Genomic DNA, 20,513 nt, shown 5'->3' on the forward strand with positions numbered 1-20,513 from the left:
CCGCACTTAATGGATTTTTTCATTACAACATAAGAAGGTTAAGTTTATAAAGTGAAAAATAAAAAGGCATACCAGAGGTTAATAACCGATTTATCAACGTTTAAACAATACAATAAAAGTTTACTTATTCAGGTAATATACTGTACGACATCTTTTACCTGTGACAACAATGCGTTGATCAGCTGTAGGGATGGCAGCTGCACAACAATTATTGTAGTCATACGAAAATATGGACATTTATCACGATGTATGATACAAACTACTATCGTACACAAATGTCACGCTAATGCCATGATCCTGCTGGTTTTCACTTCTGAGCATTTACCTGTATAGCTGGAAATGCATGATTCTGGGAGCTAGTTCGGATATTCACTGACACACTATTTCAACTTATATATGAGACTGAAAGCTAAGAGGAACTCAATGACAACTTTTACTTTTACTTTTATATCCTCTTAGCCACTGATTGGCTCGTTAGCCGCTTGAGCGATCGGTCGAGGAAAGACGAAGGTGCCTTGCGTTCGACTGTCTGGTCAAGTAAGATGACTAGTGGCGAAGAGGATAATATTAGTTCTAGTGTACGTACAGTACAGTACGTTCTCATCAAAATAGTGATTTTTTCTTTGTTAGGAAGAATTTTATAATTCTTCATATTCTGAAATTACCTGTAAAATTCTGTTTATAACGTAGATTTCAAGTGCCACTTAAGATTTATGAAAAAGTGGTATACCAGGTAGTACGACAATTTTAGTGTAGGTGTAATAATTTGTGTAGTTTAGTACGATAGTTTGGGCGTGAGGCAGAGAGGCCCGGTGAGCCCCCTGCCAGACGCTCCCCTTCCCGCCAGAAACTGTTTTGTTTATGCTGCTGAACTAAGGTGCTGGATAACATAAATACCCACATCATGACTTTCTCGGCAAGAATACGACTTAAAATGAATGGAATGAGAGATGCTTCACTATTTTCATGGTTAGGAAAACCAATAGAAGCATCAAGAAAGGAAAGAATTAATAGAGACAAGACGTTTTACAGGTGGGTGCGGCTGAGGGTCTTGACGTACACTTTATTTAGTAAAATCATTATATAAGTTTATAGTTGGCGTTATATATATAGTTCTTGTAAAGCTTTGGGTCAATATTTGGTAGTTGCTAACACTTACTTATATATTGAGTATTATATGGGGAGGTTGGAAATTTATACTTTAAGAGTATTTAACCTATATGACCCCTCCACTTACTTAAAATATTAGTTGTTAATTGGGCAGGGAAAATGTGGGGTTGAAATACAAACTTTTGACAACCTTACTATTGATGACTGACCTGCCAACGAGTTTTTTGTTTTGGAGTTTGATTTCTTACTCTTATTTTCATTAGTACTGATACAATAATTTCTGGTGCAAATGCTTTGTTTGGTAGATATTTAGGCTCCTAAGGTGCTTATTACTTTGTCTTCTGGGCGGTAATGTGGCGGTTTTATGTTAAGGTTGGGTTGGGTTAAAACAAAGGTAAATTTATAGAAAAGCACCGTTCTGTCTTTGGGTATATTTTTTTCTTTCGTTTTTTGATCAGTTTCGAACGAATTTGACATTCATTTCCGCCGGAAATCATTCGTTTTTGAGATAACCTCCCACCCAACAAGGGAAGATGTTGGGAAACTGGGAGTTATTTGTTGGGTAACTCACAGAAACAGGTAATTTCCTAATGGAGAACAAGGCAAAAATCGTTCAAACCTCATAAAAAACCATTGGAAAAAACATATTTCTAATGCTGAAAGAAATATAACCTAACTTAACCTACCCCTTTTTGTGTAAAAAACAAAAACAAACCTAACCTAAACAGGGGGGCTCTGTCTCCCTGGACCCCCATTTGTTCATGCTCCCACATTTTACCTTAGTCTGAAGAAGAACCAGGTCAGATGTGTTGTTCTTCATGCAGTGTACACTGATTATTACACTTTGGACAAGTAACGTTGTTTGGTAATACACCGTGTTTTCTAAAAAATTAAATGGCCTCACTATTTTTCTAATGAAACTCGGCAAGTGACGTAAAATAATCTCTATCACAATGTCGACACAGCTCTTAAACCTGTTCAGCCTTATCTTGTACTGAAAATTCAAATTTCCGCTCCCGACGTACCCACGCATTGTTCATTGGTTAAGACAAAAAACTCTTGCCTTTGCCCAATAATAAATCTCCTCTCGCTATAGCCAATAAGAAACTATCACACCATCCCCTGCACATACGCTGTAGACGCTTAAGAAGTGAACATGGAGGTGAGGGGGGTCAGAGCTTCTCCACCAGATGTAAACAACAGCTGGCAACACTTTTGTCTGACCAAATATAATAATATTGGAAAATTAATATCTCGGTTATCCTTAATTTTCGGCGGAAATATCATAGAAGAAAAATATCTTAGAAATGTCTAAACATTACGAAATACGTATTAATAACAGCGAGAGAAAGACCGGTGCTTTACTATAAATTTACCCCCCAAAAAATTACACAAACTACGAGTGTCCTCTATAAAACACCATGAAATGATCGTTTACTTACTGTACATGCTGTAGTTTCAGGTACTGTACTGTGTAAGGCATATGATTGCTGTACTGTATCTTAACTTCACCAAAATAGTTAGGACTTTGATGAAGTTTTAATTTGTACATTGTGCCATCATAGATGATCAAGGCACGTTAGTTACTGTGGATTATATACCAGTTTACTATAGTTTGTTGTAAGTGTTAATAAAATCTCTAACTTTCAGTGGGTTTCGACTTGGTAGACTGTCCATTTACGTCAGTGACTGTGTTTATATTCGCAATGCTGACTCCCCAGATCCTGATAGTCCAGATGGCTGTGATATTGCAAGGATCGTCAGGTGCTATGATAATGGTGAATATTATCCAAAAGTAATCACAGTTTTCTTTGACAAATTTTGCACTTAACTAATAATCATTTAATAATTTATTTTCTTTGAATATTCCAAATGTTTTATTAAAAGGCAGATGTGGACTTTTTAGTGTAATAAATATCTTTGTGGAATCTTTCAAAGGTGATCAGTGCATTAGAAGATATTGCTGGTGCTGTACTGTACAAGTAGTGTGATGGTGAATGACTATTATCACTGAATGTGAATACACTGTACAGTACTTTAGTTTTAAAATTGGAATAATTAAATTTTAATGACTGTATAACCTTTGTATTGTAGGTGAGAAAAGGGACAGTAAGCGTGTGATTGTTCAGTGGTACTCACGGCTACAAGACATTAGCTTTGCCCACCTTAAACAAATCCCAAGGGGTAAGTGTAATTTATACCATTCTGAGATGCGGCAACTATGTGTTTGTACTGTATGTATGTCATACTACAGTATGTCAAACTGAGTGGTGTTACATATGTAACTCTCCTCTTATATATGATTGCTTATATTTCTTGTTGGGTTTGTCAAATATAACATCATTGCTTCCTATCTGTTGGACTTCAGAAGCCTTGTAGGTGAGTGTGAAGGCTGTTCCACTGCCATACTAATTTGTTAGTTAAGAAATCCTCCTCAATCCTGTTTCAGGTGGTGGGGACCGTCTTCATATGTACTTAGAGCTGTCCTGAGATATCAAAACATGATTGATGAGGATTGTATACTGTACTTATTAACATGTTAGTATGGTGTTGCATCCCTCACAACTTTATCTACGGGGCAGGGACCTCACTATTCTCCAACAGATAACAGATAGGATGCAATGATGTTATATTTGGCAGTCTGAATGGAAAACATAACCAAACAGGAAATTAAAGCATTCATAGGCAAGAGGAGGATTACATAATCAACACTTTAGTCTGTCCACTATTAAGAGGTTGTCTCTTCTCATTCAGCTAGATACAGGTACATTACTACGATGTATGCAAACACATACCTGCTCAGAAAATGTTCCAGCCACTGTACTGTACCACTTAAAATACAGCTGACTGTACCTCTGGGTTTTGCTTACCAAAATCACAATTAAACATTCTTGATTAATGAAATTTCTGTTTTTGTCTCAAGAAAAAAAGTAATAAATTTTAGTTTCCTTGTAGGAAGAAACTACTGTACTGTCTGAATTGGTATATTAATTATTGGATTCATTCTTGAGAAGAACACACATACTGTAATGATGTTCAGTATTAGTCAAGGACCAGTATGTTAAGTATTATGGCAGGCTGGTCAGTAAACTTTCTAAGATTGTGTAGTATATACTATAATGATTTACCTATAAACTGGTGTAACTGAAAAATTATCAGTTTTAATAGATAAGTTGTCAGGTATTTATTTAATTTACATCTGAAATAAAACTGAAATAGTTTGTATACTTGTCCTCTCACCCTATGATTTCTATTTAGTGTGTAAAATGCAATAGATCTGTTAGTGTTCATATCTTTATATTTAATTTGTGATTTTGGTCATTGAATTGCAGATGTGCCTGCTCTTGTACATGGTTTAGAAGTTGTGAAAGAAGAGAGGGCATTTGAAACAGATGTAGATATACAAAGTATTCTCAGTACATGTTCTGTAAGTATTAATTTTTGTACAGTATTAGAAAAATCTGGAATGTTTAGATAAGGAATCACCACAGTGGGTTTAGCTACCACCCCTTTGAGCAGCTAGTTAAATTTCCTGCCAAGCTCAGAATAGTGAGTTTTAGAGGTGTTTAAAATTGTTCTTACATATCAAGTTGTGCAAGAGCACCATTAATAATAAGTGAATATAATGCAGTATTAAGTGTCAGCTTTAAGCTGTACAATTTCACAGTAAAGAGAGGTTGTGTGATACAAGTGTTGCCTTGGGTTGATGGCAGAGAATTTGTTCGAGGACCTAAGTATTACTGTATAGATAGGCTTTAGTTATCCATAGAAGCCATAAATCCTCTCAATTTCTTTAAAGAGAGAACAGTTAAAACAATATACAAGTGATATCTCTGTTAGCTGGAATAATTGGTGCAGAGCTCTTCCAGGATGAGAAATTTCTCTCAAGCCCAGAAAATTGTCACACCCCCTGGAATTTTTCTAAGTACAGTTTGTATTGTACCGGGAAAAGTTTTTTGAAATTTTTCGGAAATCACACATTATTTCATCCTCAGAATTTGCCCCCAGACCCGGAAAAAAATGGAGATATTTTCCTAAATTTTCTCAGAAAATGAGGTTAATTATCAACCTTGGAAACTCGCTCACAGACTCGGAATTGAAAGAATTTTTCTGGAAAAATTCTGAGCCAATTTCAGTTCCAGGTATTGGACAGTTCCGGCTAACAGAGACATTACAATAACTCAAACAATTTTTAGGCCCACATGGCCAGGTGTGCAGTGTAACACTGCTCAAAGTGTTATCAAGTGGCCTACCAACATAATAGTCTTGTCATCTAAATCAATGATTTTTATGTCTGTTAAATTTTGCAGAATTTGTTATACAAGTAATATCAATCAGTAATTGTCTCTAATTACACTGGTACAGTGTATGGAGTGCGATGGTTGAGTAGTATAACACTCGCCTCCTGTCCATGGGTAGGTGGTTCGATTCCTGGGCATTCCCAGTACACCCAGCTGTAAATGGGTACCAAAGTTTACAACTGCCCCTAACAGATTTATGCAAGGTATCAGATGTACTGTATTGTCTTGTTATCAAGGAGTAAATATGTGACTGATTATGTAGTGTTGTCAGCACAAGCCATCCTTCCAGTACTGTATGAATCATTGGTTGCTGCCTCTGGTGAACTTTTATGTCTGATGTACCTGATGTTAATGTGGGTAATGTGATTAACTATAACATGTAGTGATCAGATAGTTTGACCAAATGGACTATTTCATGATCAAATAGCACTTTCCTCAGATTGTTCTAATACAGTAATAGATATATTGACGGGTTACATTCAATTTCATATGTGCATTGGGCATTTTTTAATGACACTTTCCAAATACAGTACAGTATACTGTATATACTAATACATATACATGTTTGTGTTGTCATTTAATACTGTATTGTATCTTAATATTTTGGTCTTCCCTTATATCAGTGCACTGTTAACAATCACTGTTCTCTTTACTTAATTGGATTATAATACAGTATGTATAGTAAGTGTTCCTGTAGATTATGGTTAGGTTATCTTTTATAGTATAAGTTTTTGCTCAGAAGCATTCAAGTTTCTGGTGGGCTTCCTGGTAGGGACAATCACAGCTAATGAACACTTCTATTAATGGTTATATGTGTGTGCATTATTTTTCTTTGTCTCTTGTTGACAGGTACAAGAAGTAACCTGTACTGTTGATCCCAAATTTGTCCAAAAGCCATTACATTGCTCAGATCCATTTTATGTGTGCCGGTTCAGTTATGGTGGCAAGACACCCCGTCTTCATCCTCTAAAGGACTTTGGAAATTCACAGCCGAGTGCCAAGAGGTGTGTTTGTATAAGTGTTATGTTATATAAAGTTTTACATTTTTGGAAGACTGTCTCTATATTGTAAATTGTGGTTAGTGGTGACAGACAGTGTCTATATGCTCATAAAAAGTTTTTCAAAGTGATGTGTAACCCAGGGTGACTGATCAGATTTGCTTCAGTTCTAATAGTACAGTACAGTACAGTACAGTACTTAGCCTAAACTAACCCAACAGTTATGTTGTCTTATTATGACTTGGGGGTCCATTTTACTTAAAGCCTTACCCAGGGCTGAATACTGTATACTATATGATACTTGTTGGCACTCTGAACTGGATAATTTGTGCACAATAGTTAAAGAATTCACTTTCCAACCTTACATGTAATAGTGTTACATGTCTGAAAAAGAGAGGTCAGAAACATATTTTAAACTTAAATATTTTGCATTACTGTATATAATTTTTTTTTAGGATAAAGTTTACCTTTGTTGAATGCTACTTATTGTGTTTGTTGAATCTGTTATTTTAATTTGGAGCTTACAGTAATCAAGCAGCTCAGCCTCACCAATCACTTTTGTATCTATGTGTCATTTCATCTCTAACATCCACCTAACCTCAGCATTTTAGTTGTCTGACTGCAAAGAAACAAAGAACTGTAGTCACTACCCTGTGGTAGGAGATGTTTTTGTTGTCTATGTGAGTACATACATTTAGCCAGAGTTTGTAAACTTTTGAGCATGGTTGTATCTACCCCACATTTTTTCTCTTCTGTACTTTTAGGTAGAGTTGGTTTTGTATGATGTTACACCATATTCTGTAACTTTACCGGCAATTTTATTTTTGTAACTTCCAGACACACTGCACGTCGTTCTCTTGCAAATGACCTAACCAATATAACAACTGCTGCAACACCAGGTAGCAACCATTGCATCACTCCGAGCACAAGAGACGGCAAAGAAAATACCGCCAAAACACCAAACAATAACAAGAAACATGTGGAGCGTGATGAATCCCCAGAAATTCCGCTTCTAGGTATATTTTTTCTCTTGTTTGTTTATAGTTGAGACTTTTTCTATACTTGGCTGAGTGGGGGAACTGGTGCAGCAGTCCTCACAAATAACTAATACTGTATAGAGTCATTCATCTTGGTTCTTGTTCAGCAAAACAAAGTACAGTGGTCCCTCGATTAACGAACGGTTCAATTAACAAAATTTTGGTTAATGAATTAGCTCCCATAAGGATTTTCAATTCCATTAACGAACAAAACTTCAATTAACGAAAGCCTTACGAGAAACACGCTTTGTTGTGCGCATCATCTGATCGGCTAGTCCTCCAATACAGTAATTGGTTCTATGTTTACATTCATTTCCAGTGGAGTAAATATCAAGAAAGTTGTGCTCTTGAATATTTTTGCATTTTTTATATTAAAATTATTGGTCATTCTGAAATTTTAGTTCACATATTGATAATACACAGTGCAGAAATTATTATGAAACATGAAGAAGGCATTAGAACCATTGCACTCTGTAAAGAATATGGCATGTCATCATCGACTGTGAATGGGTACCTATCTTTACAACTGGAGAAAATGAAAGCAGTCATGTGCCTTATATCTGTTTATACAAAAAATTAATAAAATAAAAGATTGGTCTACATTGTAGCTCTAAGCTCTTCATTTTGCTGGTTAAATTTATTCATCGACAAATAGTGGCAATGTAACCAGTGAGGTCCCTTTTTTTTTTTAGGTATTTTTGTATAAGTTACATTTTTTGCAGTGGGAAGAAATATGCCAGAAGCAAATAATAGGTAAATCTAGCAATGCACCTCAATATGTCATTGCTCAAAGATCCAATAAGTAAACCCCATCTTACGTTATCATGGTATCCTTGTTTGTACACCCTCTGGCAGAAAGTGGTGCAGAGTTTTTGGGCAGTTTAGTTGTTAGATTAGGGTCTCATCATTTTGTTCTTGGACACATTTTGTTTTTGAGGTAGAACATAGATTTTCACTTCATGATTTATAGTATGTATATGAGACATTGCATATATTAGTGATGGCCTGAACACTTTGCAAGAATCCATATTCTGCAGTGACAAGAATCTACAGTGTCTGTAGAGAAGGATAAACAATATCCCAAGGTGCCTGGCCATCATCAATATGAGGAAAATTAGATTTACAGTATTTGATGGAGTGTATGTTGGACCAAGTCTTGGTGTTGGCTGGATGGACACGTCACAACCACACCTACCTTCCTTCTCCAACACTCACCCTGTATACACTCCTTCAAATACCTACAGCACTTCTAAGTTTCCTGATGCTGTAGTGATGATATTGCTCACTCTCTTCTACAGACTCAAGAGTTATTTATTACCACAGAATTTCAATATACATGTCAAAATAATCATTAACTTCTGGAATGCCTCACCTGTAAGATGTTAAAGATTGTTTGATTGAAGTACTGTGTTGGTTAATATCTTTTGAGTTTATTTTTAAGGTAGAGTTTCTTTTATTATTTATAACATCTTTGAAATAGAGTAAGGTAGGTGATGTAGTAAGAAATTTAGTACTGTATAAGAACACAGCTCCTCACCCGTGGAGCTAGGAGTGCAGTGGCTAGTCGGTTATCGTACAAGCACAACCCCTCAGTCTCCAGGAACAACAGTGTGTTTGGTGCACCCCAACCAGTGGCCCCTTGTGGATGGAGGCGATAAAGAGTAAAAATATGATTGAAGGCTTTTGAGTGGATAGTATTGGAGTATGTGCTTTTAATGAAAATGGAATGGATGGGTTCACAAAGAAGATTTGATAGATGGTAGACTAGACAGTAGGAAATGGGGAGACATATATGCTGGGAGGAAATTGTGGAAAATGGGAGAGAGAAGATGGGTGGTGTATATGATGTATTTATGCTACAAAAGGATTTATATAATTATAATAGTGTTTTACAGTTACAGGTATCAGTGATAATTGCAGTGTATTACTGTACGTATCCATTATTGTATTGTTTTTTCAACAGAACCAAGTGGAAAATTTGAGCTTCTGAAACCCACCATATCAATAAAGCTAAAAAAGATAAATGTCTTAAAGTCAACATCTCCTAGCGGTGTGCGTCTCCCACACACTTTAAAACGGCAAGCTGTGGATACAGATGACCACACACCAAAGAAAAGACCCCGAACCAGCTTTAATGAAAAAGACAGTCCAATGCGGGATACATTGTCCAAAATAATAAGCAATGAGAATATGACCAGTGTAGAGAGACACACTGGCTTTGGACGAAAACTGAAAATTGTGTGCTATCGAAAATTTAATGATGGGGAAGTTGATAGAAATGGATGTGTAACTCCTTTGTCACCAAAGTTCCGTGAAAAATCTTCACCCTCAAAACCTCGAAGTGTTGTATCATCAAGTGTTTATAAATCATCCAAGGAAAAAATTGATATCGTGAAAAAGATTGGCAAAGTTCGTGCTCTTAAAGACGATGAAATTACAGATTTATTGGGTAGTGATAGTGAGGACATGGATAGTAGTGAAAGTGAAGAGGAAGGGGAAAACCTTGAATCAGACGAAGAAGATAAAAAAATAAAAACTCCTTTTAATATCAGTCAGGTTGGTAACCAAAAGAGAAGCCCCAAAAAATTTGAATCATGCCAGAATTTAAGGAAAGACGACTCTTTATCAGACACTTCAAAAAAATGTGTCCCTAAAAATGAGAAAGATCTTCCATTGCCATTCTTTACAACTCCAAAGAAAGATAGACATGTCAGTTCAAAATCTAAAAGTTCTATGAAAAAGAAGCACCAATGCAGTGATTGTGTGGAGTCATTTCTCACCCTCACTGAGTTACGAGAACATGAAGAGGAACATGAATTCCAGCCAGTTGCAGTGACTCCTAGCAGGTAATTTTATCAATACTGTATATTGTAGATTCATTCTTTTTCTTTTTTCGTCCACCATCTCTTACATTTCTCACTTTTATTGACATTCATAGTGTTTTTTCTATCTCTCTCTTTATAATTATACACATTCCTTATACGTACTGTACTTTATATTTTTTGCTTATATATTTGCGTGTTCTTCAATTTCTTTTTCTTCCTTGTCTCTACTGTTCTTTTTGTTTTTCTTTTCTTCCTTCTGTAGCTCTCTCTCCTTCTGTAGCTCTCTCTCCTTTCTTCCTCTTATTACTTCTGCCTACTAAAGTGTTTTAATAGTGTACAGAAATATACAGTAACCAACAGTTATTGGTAGTGTTATATGTACTGGTAGCTAACAGAAGTAATGCACTCCTTGATATCAATAGGGCCCACTCTCTCATAATATATTGTATTAGTACTATATTAATTATCAGATTGTCTTATTTCTCTGGTAGCTAGATAAGGAAAATTCTCTATCTATTTCATACCATAATACTTTTGTTAGAGGAAATTTACAGTCCTAGAGTAAGGTGCAACCATCAGGGATGTCAGTAAGGTTGGTGTTCACATTGATAGTTTAATAATATTTTGTCTAATGGCCTGCTTTAGCATTTTCCGTATGAAGATTAGCTATTTCATTTCTCCACCATCTAGCTTTATTGTAAAGTTCAAGTTTTCTGGGAATGTAACCCTCTTGTAAATTGAGGTCTGCCTGTACCAGCAACCCTTTACCACCCACCCTTTACTCATTGACCTCAAATTAGTGTGATTTCTTGTAGCAGTTGTTCTTTGAAGCCAAGTTTTTTAGTCATTCCAGGCATTCACCACACAAATCTCACCAGAGCAACTGTTTGCCATCTTAATCCCTCCCCCCCCCTTTTTTTTTCAATTTCTTGATGAAAGTCAGAGGGGAATAACACATCACACTGACACTTCCCCCACTTTGCTTTTTTCCTCAAAAGCTACTGAAAGTGTTAAGCTCATTTGTGATACTTCAGGGAAAGATGATTAGTTTATTCAGAGTGAGCTAATAAATCAACCCTGGCTAACATAATAGGGGGTTGTCTGAGGGCATGGAACTCTACAATAAGTCACTTATATTTCGAAAGCCACCTGATTAAGGCTCCATTAGAAAATGAGATTTCAAAGTAAATCCTTCATCTTTCTAAATAAAATCTAATAAATTTTTTTCTTCCAAAACTTTAGTTCTCCAAGAAAATACTTAATTACAAAGGCTACTGAATCTGGTACTGTAGTAGTATAATGGTTATTTTCTCTTCAGGAAATCCAATAAGAAGCATTTATCAAGGACACCATCCAGTGTAAAGAAGACTCCACGACGTGAATCTGTAACTCCTGGAATGCCAGTACGAGAAGAGCCTGTGAAACATCCACAGACACCACTGGAGAAGGCTCGAGCTCGCCTTCATGTTTCTGCCGTCCCTGATTCACTGCCATGTCGCGAGGATGAATTCCAAGATATATATTCCTTTGTTGAAGGCAAACTCATGGACAACACTGGAGGATGCATGTAAATACAATAATTAGGAGAATGAAGAACTCTTGCATTTCTAGGATAGAACTTGACAATGAATTACATCATAGAAATTTGATATTCTACAATTAATTGTCTTTGGTTTTGACAGAGAATATTTACTTGTGTTTACTTAAGTAGGTTTTGCTCTCTGCTCATAAAGTGGTAAACTTATATTCGGATGAAAGTCCTCTTGCCGGATTTGTTTGGAATTATCTTCAGTATACAGTATTAGTGATTAGATTAGAAGATCTGCTCTCCATCTTCAAGAATGTAATGTTGGTATTGTTCATAAGGAAAATTACTATTCCCTTCCAGTGAAGCCTGGTTGGAACTTTAGTTTATCCTCTTCATCTGTGTCTTCATTTTGCATGGCTGTTTTGTCCACTTGTAAAGAGAATTTGTGTATTAAGTTATGTACCGCTTTCATTTGCATTTGGCACGAGTGTTCAGAGTCATAGGACACCAGGGCACAGTAAGCAAATATTGTATCAGATTAAGAATGGCAGTTTAGTGGTTATATTTCTCCCTTGGAATTTAACAGATAAGTGTAGGTGCACCAGTAGGATACGTGGAGTGGTGTGGAGTACCTTCTGCAATTTAGAGTGTGCAGTCATGGAGGTCACATTTAAGTACTTGTTTTAGATTAATGCCTTCGAAATATTTTTGTCCCTATTAGAGTGTCTCCTGTTTGTCTATTCTGTATCAAAATCTTACTGATTGGAGAGCTTGGATGCTGTTGATTATCTTCCACTGGGATGCCTCTGATTAAAAAGTTGTGTGTTTTTAGGTACATCAGCGGTGTCCCTGGCACAGGAAAGACTGCAACAGTCAGGGAGGTGGTGAAACTTCTTCGTGACTGTAGTAATGAAGGAGTTTTGCCTTCATTTACATTCCTAGAGGTTAATGCTATGAGATTGACAGAGCCTCATCAGCTTTGGGTCCAGGTAAGATATTCTGTTAATTTGGTATAAAAATGATAAAACTCGACAATGGCCTTTTGAATGTATATTTACTTGAGTTACTGTTACCCTTTTTCATAGTTTATTATCAGAGGTGAAGCCATGGTTGGTGGATAAGACAACAGGTGGGCAATGTTCGAATGTGGGTAGGGCAAGAGGTGGGCAGTGAGGGATGATGGGTAAGGCAGAAGGTGGGCAGTCAGTTGTGGTAGTTAGTCCTTTAAAGTCACCATCAGATCACAGAATGCTCACCCCACAAGATTCACCACTACAGTAATTCTATTTCCTTTTTACTTAGTGTTACAAACTTAAGAGTGGGGAGAAGTTGGAGGTTGTGGTTTATATACACCCTCAGAATGGAACTTACTATGATACAGTATGATATCTCCATCTGCTTGTCTTCTTCTATTTGGTCTTATTTCATGTGTCTTTATGACTTAACAATATTTTTGGGGGACACTGATAAATATTTAAAACTGCAGTTCTATCCTTTCACATAATTAAACCTACTACCTATTACCTCATCATTGCTTCTGTGTAAGTCCTGTAATGTCTTACATACAGGGTACTTAAAAGATATACTAAGGTAACAGAAAGTATTATATCCAATATTAGGGGACAGTGTTTCAAAAAGAACAAATCACACACACACACACACACTGTAATTATTAGTAGACAGGAAAGAAGAGGTGAGCTTCATGTAATAGCCTGGCAGTTGAGCAAAGATTAAACCCTGCTTAGAGAACATAAGGTATATTTTTATATTCTTAATCATATGTATAAGGTGGCTCTGTATAGTTGACATGTTTGGTGATATATATACAGCATGTCCGGATAATTCACAGGTTTTTATTTCACGGTCCTCTATTATTCGTGGATGACACCCTGGATGTACCCAAGAATGTCTGCGGGTAGTTTTAAAGTTGCTGGCATTTTTTTTCGCGGCCGGTACGGTGAGCGTGCGATCTTTGTGGCGTCCCGGGAAGCTGACCCACGCGCGCTCCGCCTCAGTCCGGGATAAACACTTATCCGTCTCGCTCGTGTGCTACTCTGCTCTCGTAACAACTGTGCTGCTCGTGCTTGTGATGTTTCCGATACTCCCTCAACCACCTTCATCCAGCTGTGGGAAGGTGGCCAAACAAGTGAAGAGAGAAAGGTCATGTATTTCTCCCATACGTATGCCTGGCAACGGGAGAGGGTGAAAGGAGTGACTGCCAGTTAGCTCGTCATCTACAGTTGTAACTCCTCGCTCCCTGCCATATTTTACTGGATTTACTGTTATTAATAGTGTTTACTGATAGAATAGTGCTTAACAGTGATTTATCATGTCATTGTAGCTAGGTTAGCTCATCGTTGTAACCACCAGGCTACTGGGCTAAACTGTGAAGTGTTTTGGTTTTTTGAACTCATATTTTTGAGTAGATATACGTAACCTTCATTTACATGCACACCATCCTACATACATATTGTGAAAAAGTATACAGCATTACACCACAATTACCGACATCCTTTATGTTGGGTTGGCTAGATGGCTACGAAAGAAATTCTGTAAGTTTGATCTACGTATCAACCCAGCTGGTGCTGGCGCCGTATGGCAACTCGATCAACTAAACTTTAATATCAAAGCACGGAGTTGACTTGAGGGTAGACTTGCATTTTTTCTACATTACATTTTGTAGTCATGTTTCTTATTATTTGTGAGAGGATTTCCCCATTATTATTTATTTGTAGCATTTTAATAATAATATTAAACGGCTGAAAGAGCATGGCAGCCAGAAGGCTGAAAATATACAGTTACATAATTGTGGAATGGCTCACTTGATTGACAAATAACATAAGTGATACAAATATGATATATAATAACTAAGTGGGGAGAAGGTTATACTACAGGGCATTTCAACATAGTTTCAGTGCAAAAAGGTAAGATTGGCTGGTTGATTACGAGTTGTTGATAATTTTTACAATGGTTGGGACTGGGCTGTTTTTATAGCGTGTGTGTGTGTGTGTGTGTGTGCATGTCTGCACACACACACACACATATTTACAATATTGGTAAAAGAAATAATAGTCCTAGGAGCCAACATATAAAGGGAATATACATTTCTTCGCACACAAGTAAAAATGTAACCCCCGTCAGCAAATGTTATTCGTGGATTTGGCTATTCTTGGCCATTTTGAGAACCTAACTCCTGCGAATTTGAAGGACATGCTGTATAATCCAGGTGGATATCATGTTGTCATTTTTATGATTTAATCACCCTCTCAAAATACAGCAAATGGCTTTTATTTAAAATATTTTCTTCCTTTCACTATTTATGCAGGTATGGAAAGGTTTAACGGGAATTAAAGCAACAGCAGAACATGCCTCCAATTTACTTGAAAAGAGATTCTCTACTCCAGCCCCAAGAAGGGAACCCACACTTCTGCTGGTGGATGAGTTGGATCTCTTGTGGACTCGCAAACAGGTGCAGTGTGAATCACTTGATGTCATGCTTTGTTAGCATTATACTGTATATAAAAGATGATAATGGATACAAATTAGAAAATTTTGGACATAATATAGACTGAATGTATTGAAAATATCTATCTTGATTGGCTTGTTAGAGCCTATATTACAAAACAGTACTTGTTACATAAATAAGAATTTCAGCTATTTATTGGTTATGAAGCTAGGAAATAAAAATTACCATTCCCAATTGGATTTGCTAAGCACATGGTATGCTTGAATACTAAATAAATTAATAGTGGGGGGTTTTATGAGTGAAACTTGAAGATAAAAAGTCATTTTAATTATTATAAATGATTTTTACCTTTTGATTATAATATATGAAATTAATTGATTATAATAATACCATCCCTGCTTCCTCCCTAGTAGTCCTTCACTGCATCCTTCCAGTACAGTAAACCCGGTCTCTCACCATCCATCTTAGAATTATCTTTTCTTTTTACCTGCCTCACCTCCCATTCTGTCAGTATGAACATATCATCCTAGCAAGGTTGTATATATTGTTTTTAAAATGGGTTTATGAAATATACTTCATTGTTACCCTTTAGTTTTAACTTTCAGGATGTGATGTACAATTTGTTTGATTGGCCATGCCGTCCTGGTAGTAAGCTGATTGTTGTAACTATTGCTAATACCATGGACCTTCCTGAACGCCTCATGATGAATCGGGTATCTTCCAGGCTTGGACTAACAAGAATGACATTCCAGCCTTACACCTACAAACAACTGCAGGTGTGAGCTTTTATTTTATTCTTTATGTATTCTAACTGCTTGTCCTGTTCTTAAGATTAGATAGCACTAATAAGTGTAAATGACAGACTTAAAGATACTTTGGAGTGATTGTGATCAAGAAACCATTATATGAAGAATTTTTATTGTATATTCCAATTAATGTTATAGTACTTGTAAATAAAAATGTGTGCTTTTTTTTTTCATATAATTTATTTTACAGGAAATTGTAATGTCTCGCTTGCTTGGCATTGATGCATTTGATCCAGATGCTGTGCAGTTGGTTTCACGTAAAGTTGCAGCTTTATCAGGAGATGCTAGGCGAGCACTTGACATCTGCCGTCGAGCCACAGAAATTGCAGAGACGAAGAAACTGCCAGCCAGTCCTTCCAAATCTCCATTAAAGAGGGCAGCTCTGGTTGGAATGTTGCATGTTGACCAAGCAATAAAGGAAATGTTCACATCTCCTAAGATAACAGCCATAAGGTATGATAATTTATAACATTATACAGTACAAGGATTGAGCAATTCTGTATAGCCAGCAAGTCAAGGGTCGAATCCCAAGGTTCCTGGGCCTCATCTTTTGTGATTTGGATTAAAATGATTAAATCTGATGAGACTATTTTTCTTACTAAAATTCAATGGGAGACATGTGACATGAAGGTACCTAAAAAGAGGAAAACACTGAAAAGTTTTTTCTGCCAAGCACAAACACCCATGCTGAATAAAATCTGATGTTAACCAAAGAGTAAAAGTGGGGTCCCTATAGTGGATGGGTTAGGATCTGCTACAGAATGACTTCACAAGGACCAACAATTTAAATTCAGTCACATACTCATCCTGTGAGGACCTTCTTTAACATGGCTCCGACATTAAGGATGCTCCTGTTTGTTTACTCAAACTTTGCAACTGAGGCCTAGGGTCAGTTTGTAGCAAGGCAGCTGATTGGCTGGTGAAGAGACACACATGAATCACTACAAGTTATTATCCCTTAAGATAGCAGAATATAAATACGACAGATCAAATACTAAAGATCTTTTATAACTCTTCGTATGCCCATCTGCAAGCCAATCACCTGCCTTGTTACAAAGTGACCCTAGGCCTCAGTTGCAAAGTTCGATTGAACAGACTGTAGGTGGTTTTTAGATTTAAAACACTAAGAGATAAGGTGGTGATTGTTGTCATAAAGTTATTGGTGCTAAATTTATATTGTGTGGAAGATGTGATTATATTGCCTATTATGAGTGTTTAATTTGACAACCCAAGGTGCCAGCAAGCTAGCTAGCAAGGTAATATAACCAGATCCTCCACATTATCATGGTTGGTATATTGTTTCACCTTGGTCAACATGGTGGCACTCAAAAGTCATGAGACTTTCAGAACAACACATCCTAGTTGAATTTTCTGGATGGCAATTTTGATGAGTCTTTCCTCCAGAGAGTACCTAGTTAGCTGCTTCTATACACAGTATAGTAGTAGTTACTAGGAAATCACCTTGTTTCTTTTTGACCACTCTAGAACTGGCTCTAGTAAAACTGCTGCCGTTGAGGGTGCAGACCAAGTGTAGCACCCTGAAAATTTTTGGTTCCCCCCCTCCCTCCCCTTCTCTAGCTGGTTTTAGTTTACAGAGATGCATGTACCTAGCATAATCTTATAAGGGTGAATTAATCGTCAACTCCTTAGTCAAGCAATTCAACATCCCTCCCTCCTCCGTTTTGGGGTACAGTATTTGTAAAACCTTGTGATGTTATTTTGCAGCCAACATCAAACAAAAGCAGATTGGAGCGTGCATGTTGATGCTCGGCAGCGAATCTCTTAACATTTCTCCCTTTTAGGGCAACATCATGCACAATGCCTCCTTCAGAAATCTGGTATAGTCAAGAATAAGGTATTTTTTTTAGAAGTACAATACTGTATTAAATCTTTAAGTTTCAGGACAAAAGTTGGGGCTCTGGTACCTGAAATTAACCCTCAAGGTCAGATGGCTATACAGAGTTCCTTGATCCAGGCTCGATTATAAAATGCGAGATTTTTATGGTATTACCTTTCATGTTTATTTCCGTAACACATGTGAAAGAAAGATGAAAACAGGAATTTATTTATAAGTTGCAGAATAACTTAATGAATGAGGCACAGGTATACTTAATTTGTTTGTAATATAATGATGCAATTAGTTCTGTTTCATTATTTGAAAGTCACTCAATTTTATGGTTTGCAGAAGCTGCAGTATGATGGAGCAGTTTGTGCTGCGTGCCGTCGTGTCAGAGTTCGTGCGCACTGGTCTGGAGGAAGCTGTCTTTGGGCGTGTGTTGGAGCAATTCATATCACTGTGTAGATTTGAAGGTATGTTTTAATGGAGAAAACATCTATTATAGTCTATGGTGAACCTTTAATACCTCATGATAAGGTGAATCAACGAGAATTTAAAACAATGATAAGTGCACACCTTAAGTAAGGACTACCTGTGTGTGTATTATATGTGTATGTATATAATGCCTTTTTATTTAGAACATATTTTATCTATAAAGTACAAAAAATTTTGATGGTGACTCAGTAAGCAGGGTGGGTGCATCTGGAGCTTCCCCAGCCTCTCATCCCGGAGTGTGTTAACACGAGAGATATGTTCCTGAAAATTCTCGTGCTGCACAAAATCGAGCTAAACAAGTCCCAAAAAGGCTATTGAAAACCAAGCAAAGGGTGAGAGATGTGTGTTGGAAGGAATGAAAAATCATACAAGAGCAGGGTACAGAACAGCAGACCAAAAATATACACGAAATTTTTTTACAGCATACTGTATAAGATGTACTTTTTGTAAAAAAAAAAAAAAAAAATAATAATAATTATCTGCCCATTCTCTACTGTTTTCATCTTCCCTTTGCACCATCTCTCACTGTTGTGTTTACAGAAGTTTTCTTTCTAAGAGTGTTTCTGATTTTTATGTAAGCAAACTCATTTGTGAAAAAAGAAGTTAATTTTACATTAATTTTTCAGGGATTGAGCCATCTTATGCATCTGAGGTGGTGAAGATTGTCAACTGTCTTACGTCACAACGCTTGATCCTGACAGAACATTCTCGCAATGACCTCAACCTACGCCTACGGTTGAATATATCCACAGATGATGTTAACTATGCCTTGCAAAGCACGCCAGCAAATTGAAAATATAGAATATAGACAAAAGATAGTGAATCAATAATTTATAATAAATAGTTTCACAAAATACTTTGTATTTTATCTGGTTTCTTTTATAATTTATTTTTGAATACAAATACTTTTTATTGTTTACAAGATTAAACCACAGAACTTAACTGTCATAGGTCAGTATCATTGTTGTACCCAGAATAGATTACCAGATTCATTTACCTCTTTAAGAGATGAAAGAAGTGACAGACAGAACTGATCAATATTTGCTTAGGTGACACACACAGAGAAAGAATATGAAGTTAAAGATAGGTTCAAAAAATGAGTAAATGAGAAGTGGATGGTAGTAGAGAGACAATTACCAAGAAGATGAGATCAAGGATGCACTAGAATCAAGAGAGATGACATTGAAGAAGCACTGGTAGGAGAGAATCATGACATCAAGGAGTTGCAGGCATAGAAGTACTACCCATAGGTGATGCTAGGTTGTTGAAATCATTCCCGGAAGTGCTCTGTACCAATTGTTCCGGCTAACTGAGATATCACTGTGTATTTGAGTTTAATACGGTATATTTGTAACATGATTGAAACAGCTAGTTGCACAATGTTTCTAAACTCATAGAATTTTCTAATATTTATAATGTTGGTTGTCTATATTAATGTTTATGTTTTCTAGAAATTACCGTATAATTATTCTTTAATTTTTAGGTGTTTATGTCACTGGTATGACATCACCTTCATTGCCACTAACTATAATGCTGTTGTCATCAGGTCAAGTTATTATTTATATCAGTAGTCTCAAAGCAACCATCAGCCTCCACTCAGTGTTCTTGTTACTCAATTTGTTTTTTGTTCATTGAAGATCAGAAGTTTGTTTTAGAATCCATTTCTTGTATTTATATATTGTGGGATTTATATTAAACATCATAATTTTTTAATGTCTTTATATTGTATTGTAGGGGGTGTGGAAATGACTGGTTTATTTATCTCTGTTGCTCTGCCATCAATGTAGGTGGGGAATCATCCATTTATTTTCAATGCTTTTTTAATTATCTTCTATTTTCTTTATTTATTTAATTTCTCTAATTACTTCTTTCTTTTAATTTCTAAGTGTAATTAGTTCACTGATAAAGCCTATGTTACTGTAGCCTGTCACCACTTAGATTTTAAATCAGAATAAAACATAGCATTTACCCTATGAAGCACTTTGGTAGTAGCATGACACATTAACCTCTTACAAATGTGGTAGCATGGTGAGGCTTAGGCTTGTGGGTTCTATTGTACAGTATTCAGTAGTACCAATACGTGTGGAAGAAAGAAAGGTAACATCAAGTG

At 36.4% G+C, this 20,513-nt stretch overlaps 1 protein-coding gene across 1 annotated transcript; it reads left to right on the forward strand.

Annotated features, from left to right (window-relative positions):
• Positions 1-817: 817 nt before the first annotated feature.
• LOC121859711 (origin recognition complex subunit 1-like) lies at positions 818-20,376 on the forward strand. The gene is made up of 14 exons (XM_042356639.1): positions 818-1,032; positions 2,761-2,888; positions 3,205-3,294; positions 4,443-4,537; positions 6,261-6,415; positions 7,247-7,425; positions 9,410-10,292; positions 11,590-11,838; positions 12,632-12,788; positions 15,125-15,268; positions 15,871-16,041; positions 16,262-16,524; positions 18,257-18,381; positions 19,030-20,376. Exons 1-14 carry the CDS (start codon positions 905-907, stop codon positions 19,194-19,196), a joined length of 2,934 nt encoding a protein of 977 aa, XP_042212573.1. The 5' UTR covers positions 818-904; the 3' UTR covers positions 19,197-20,376.
• Positions 20,377-20,513: the final 137 nt, after the last annotated feature.

Source organism: Homarus americanus, unplaced genomic scaffold, assembly GCF_018991925.1.
Source record: "Homarus americanus isolate GMGI-L3 unplaced genomic scaffold, GMGI_Hamer_2.0 scaffold27231, whole genome shotgun sequence".
Lineage (NCBI taxonomy): Eukaryota > Metazoa > Arthropoda > Malacostraca > Decapoda > Nephropidae > Homarus > Homarus americanus.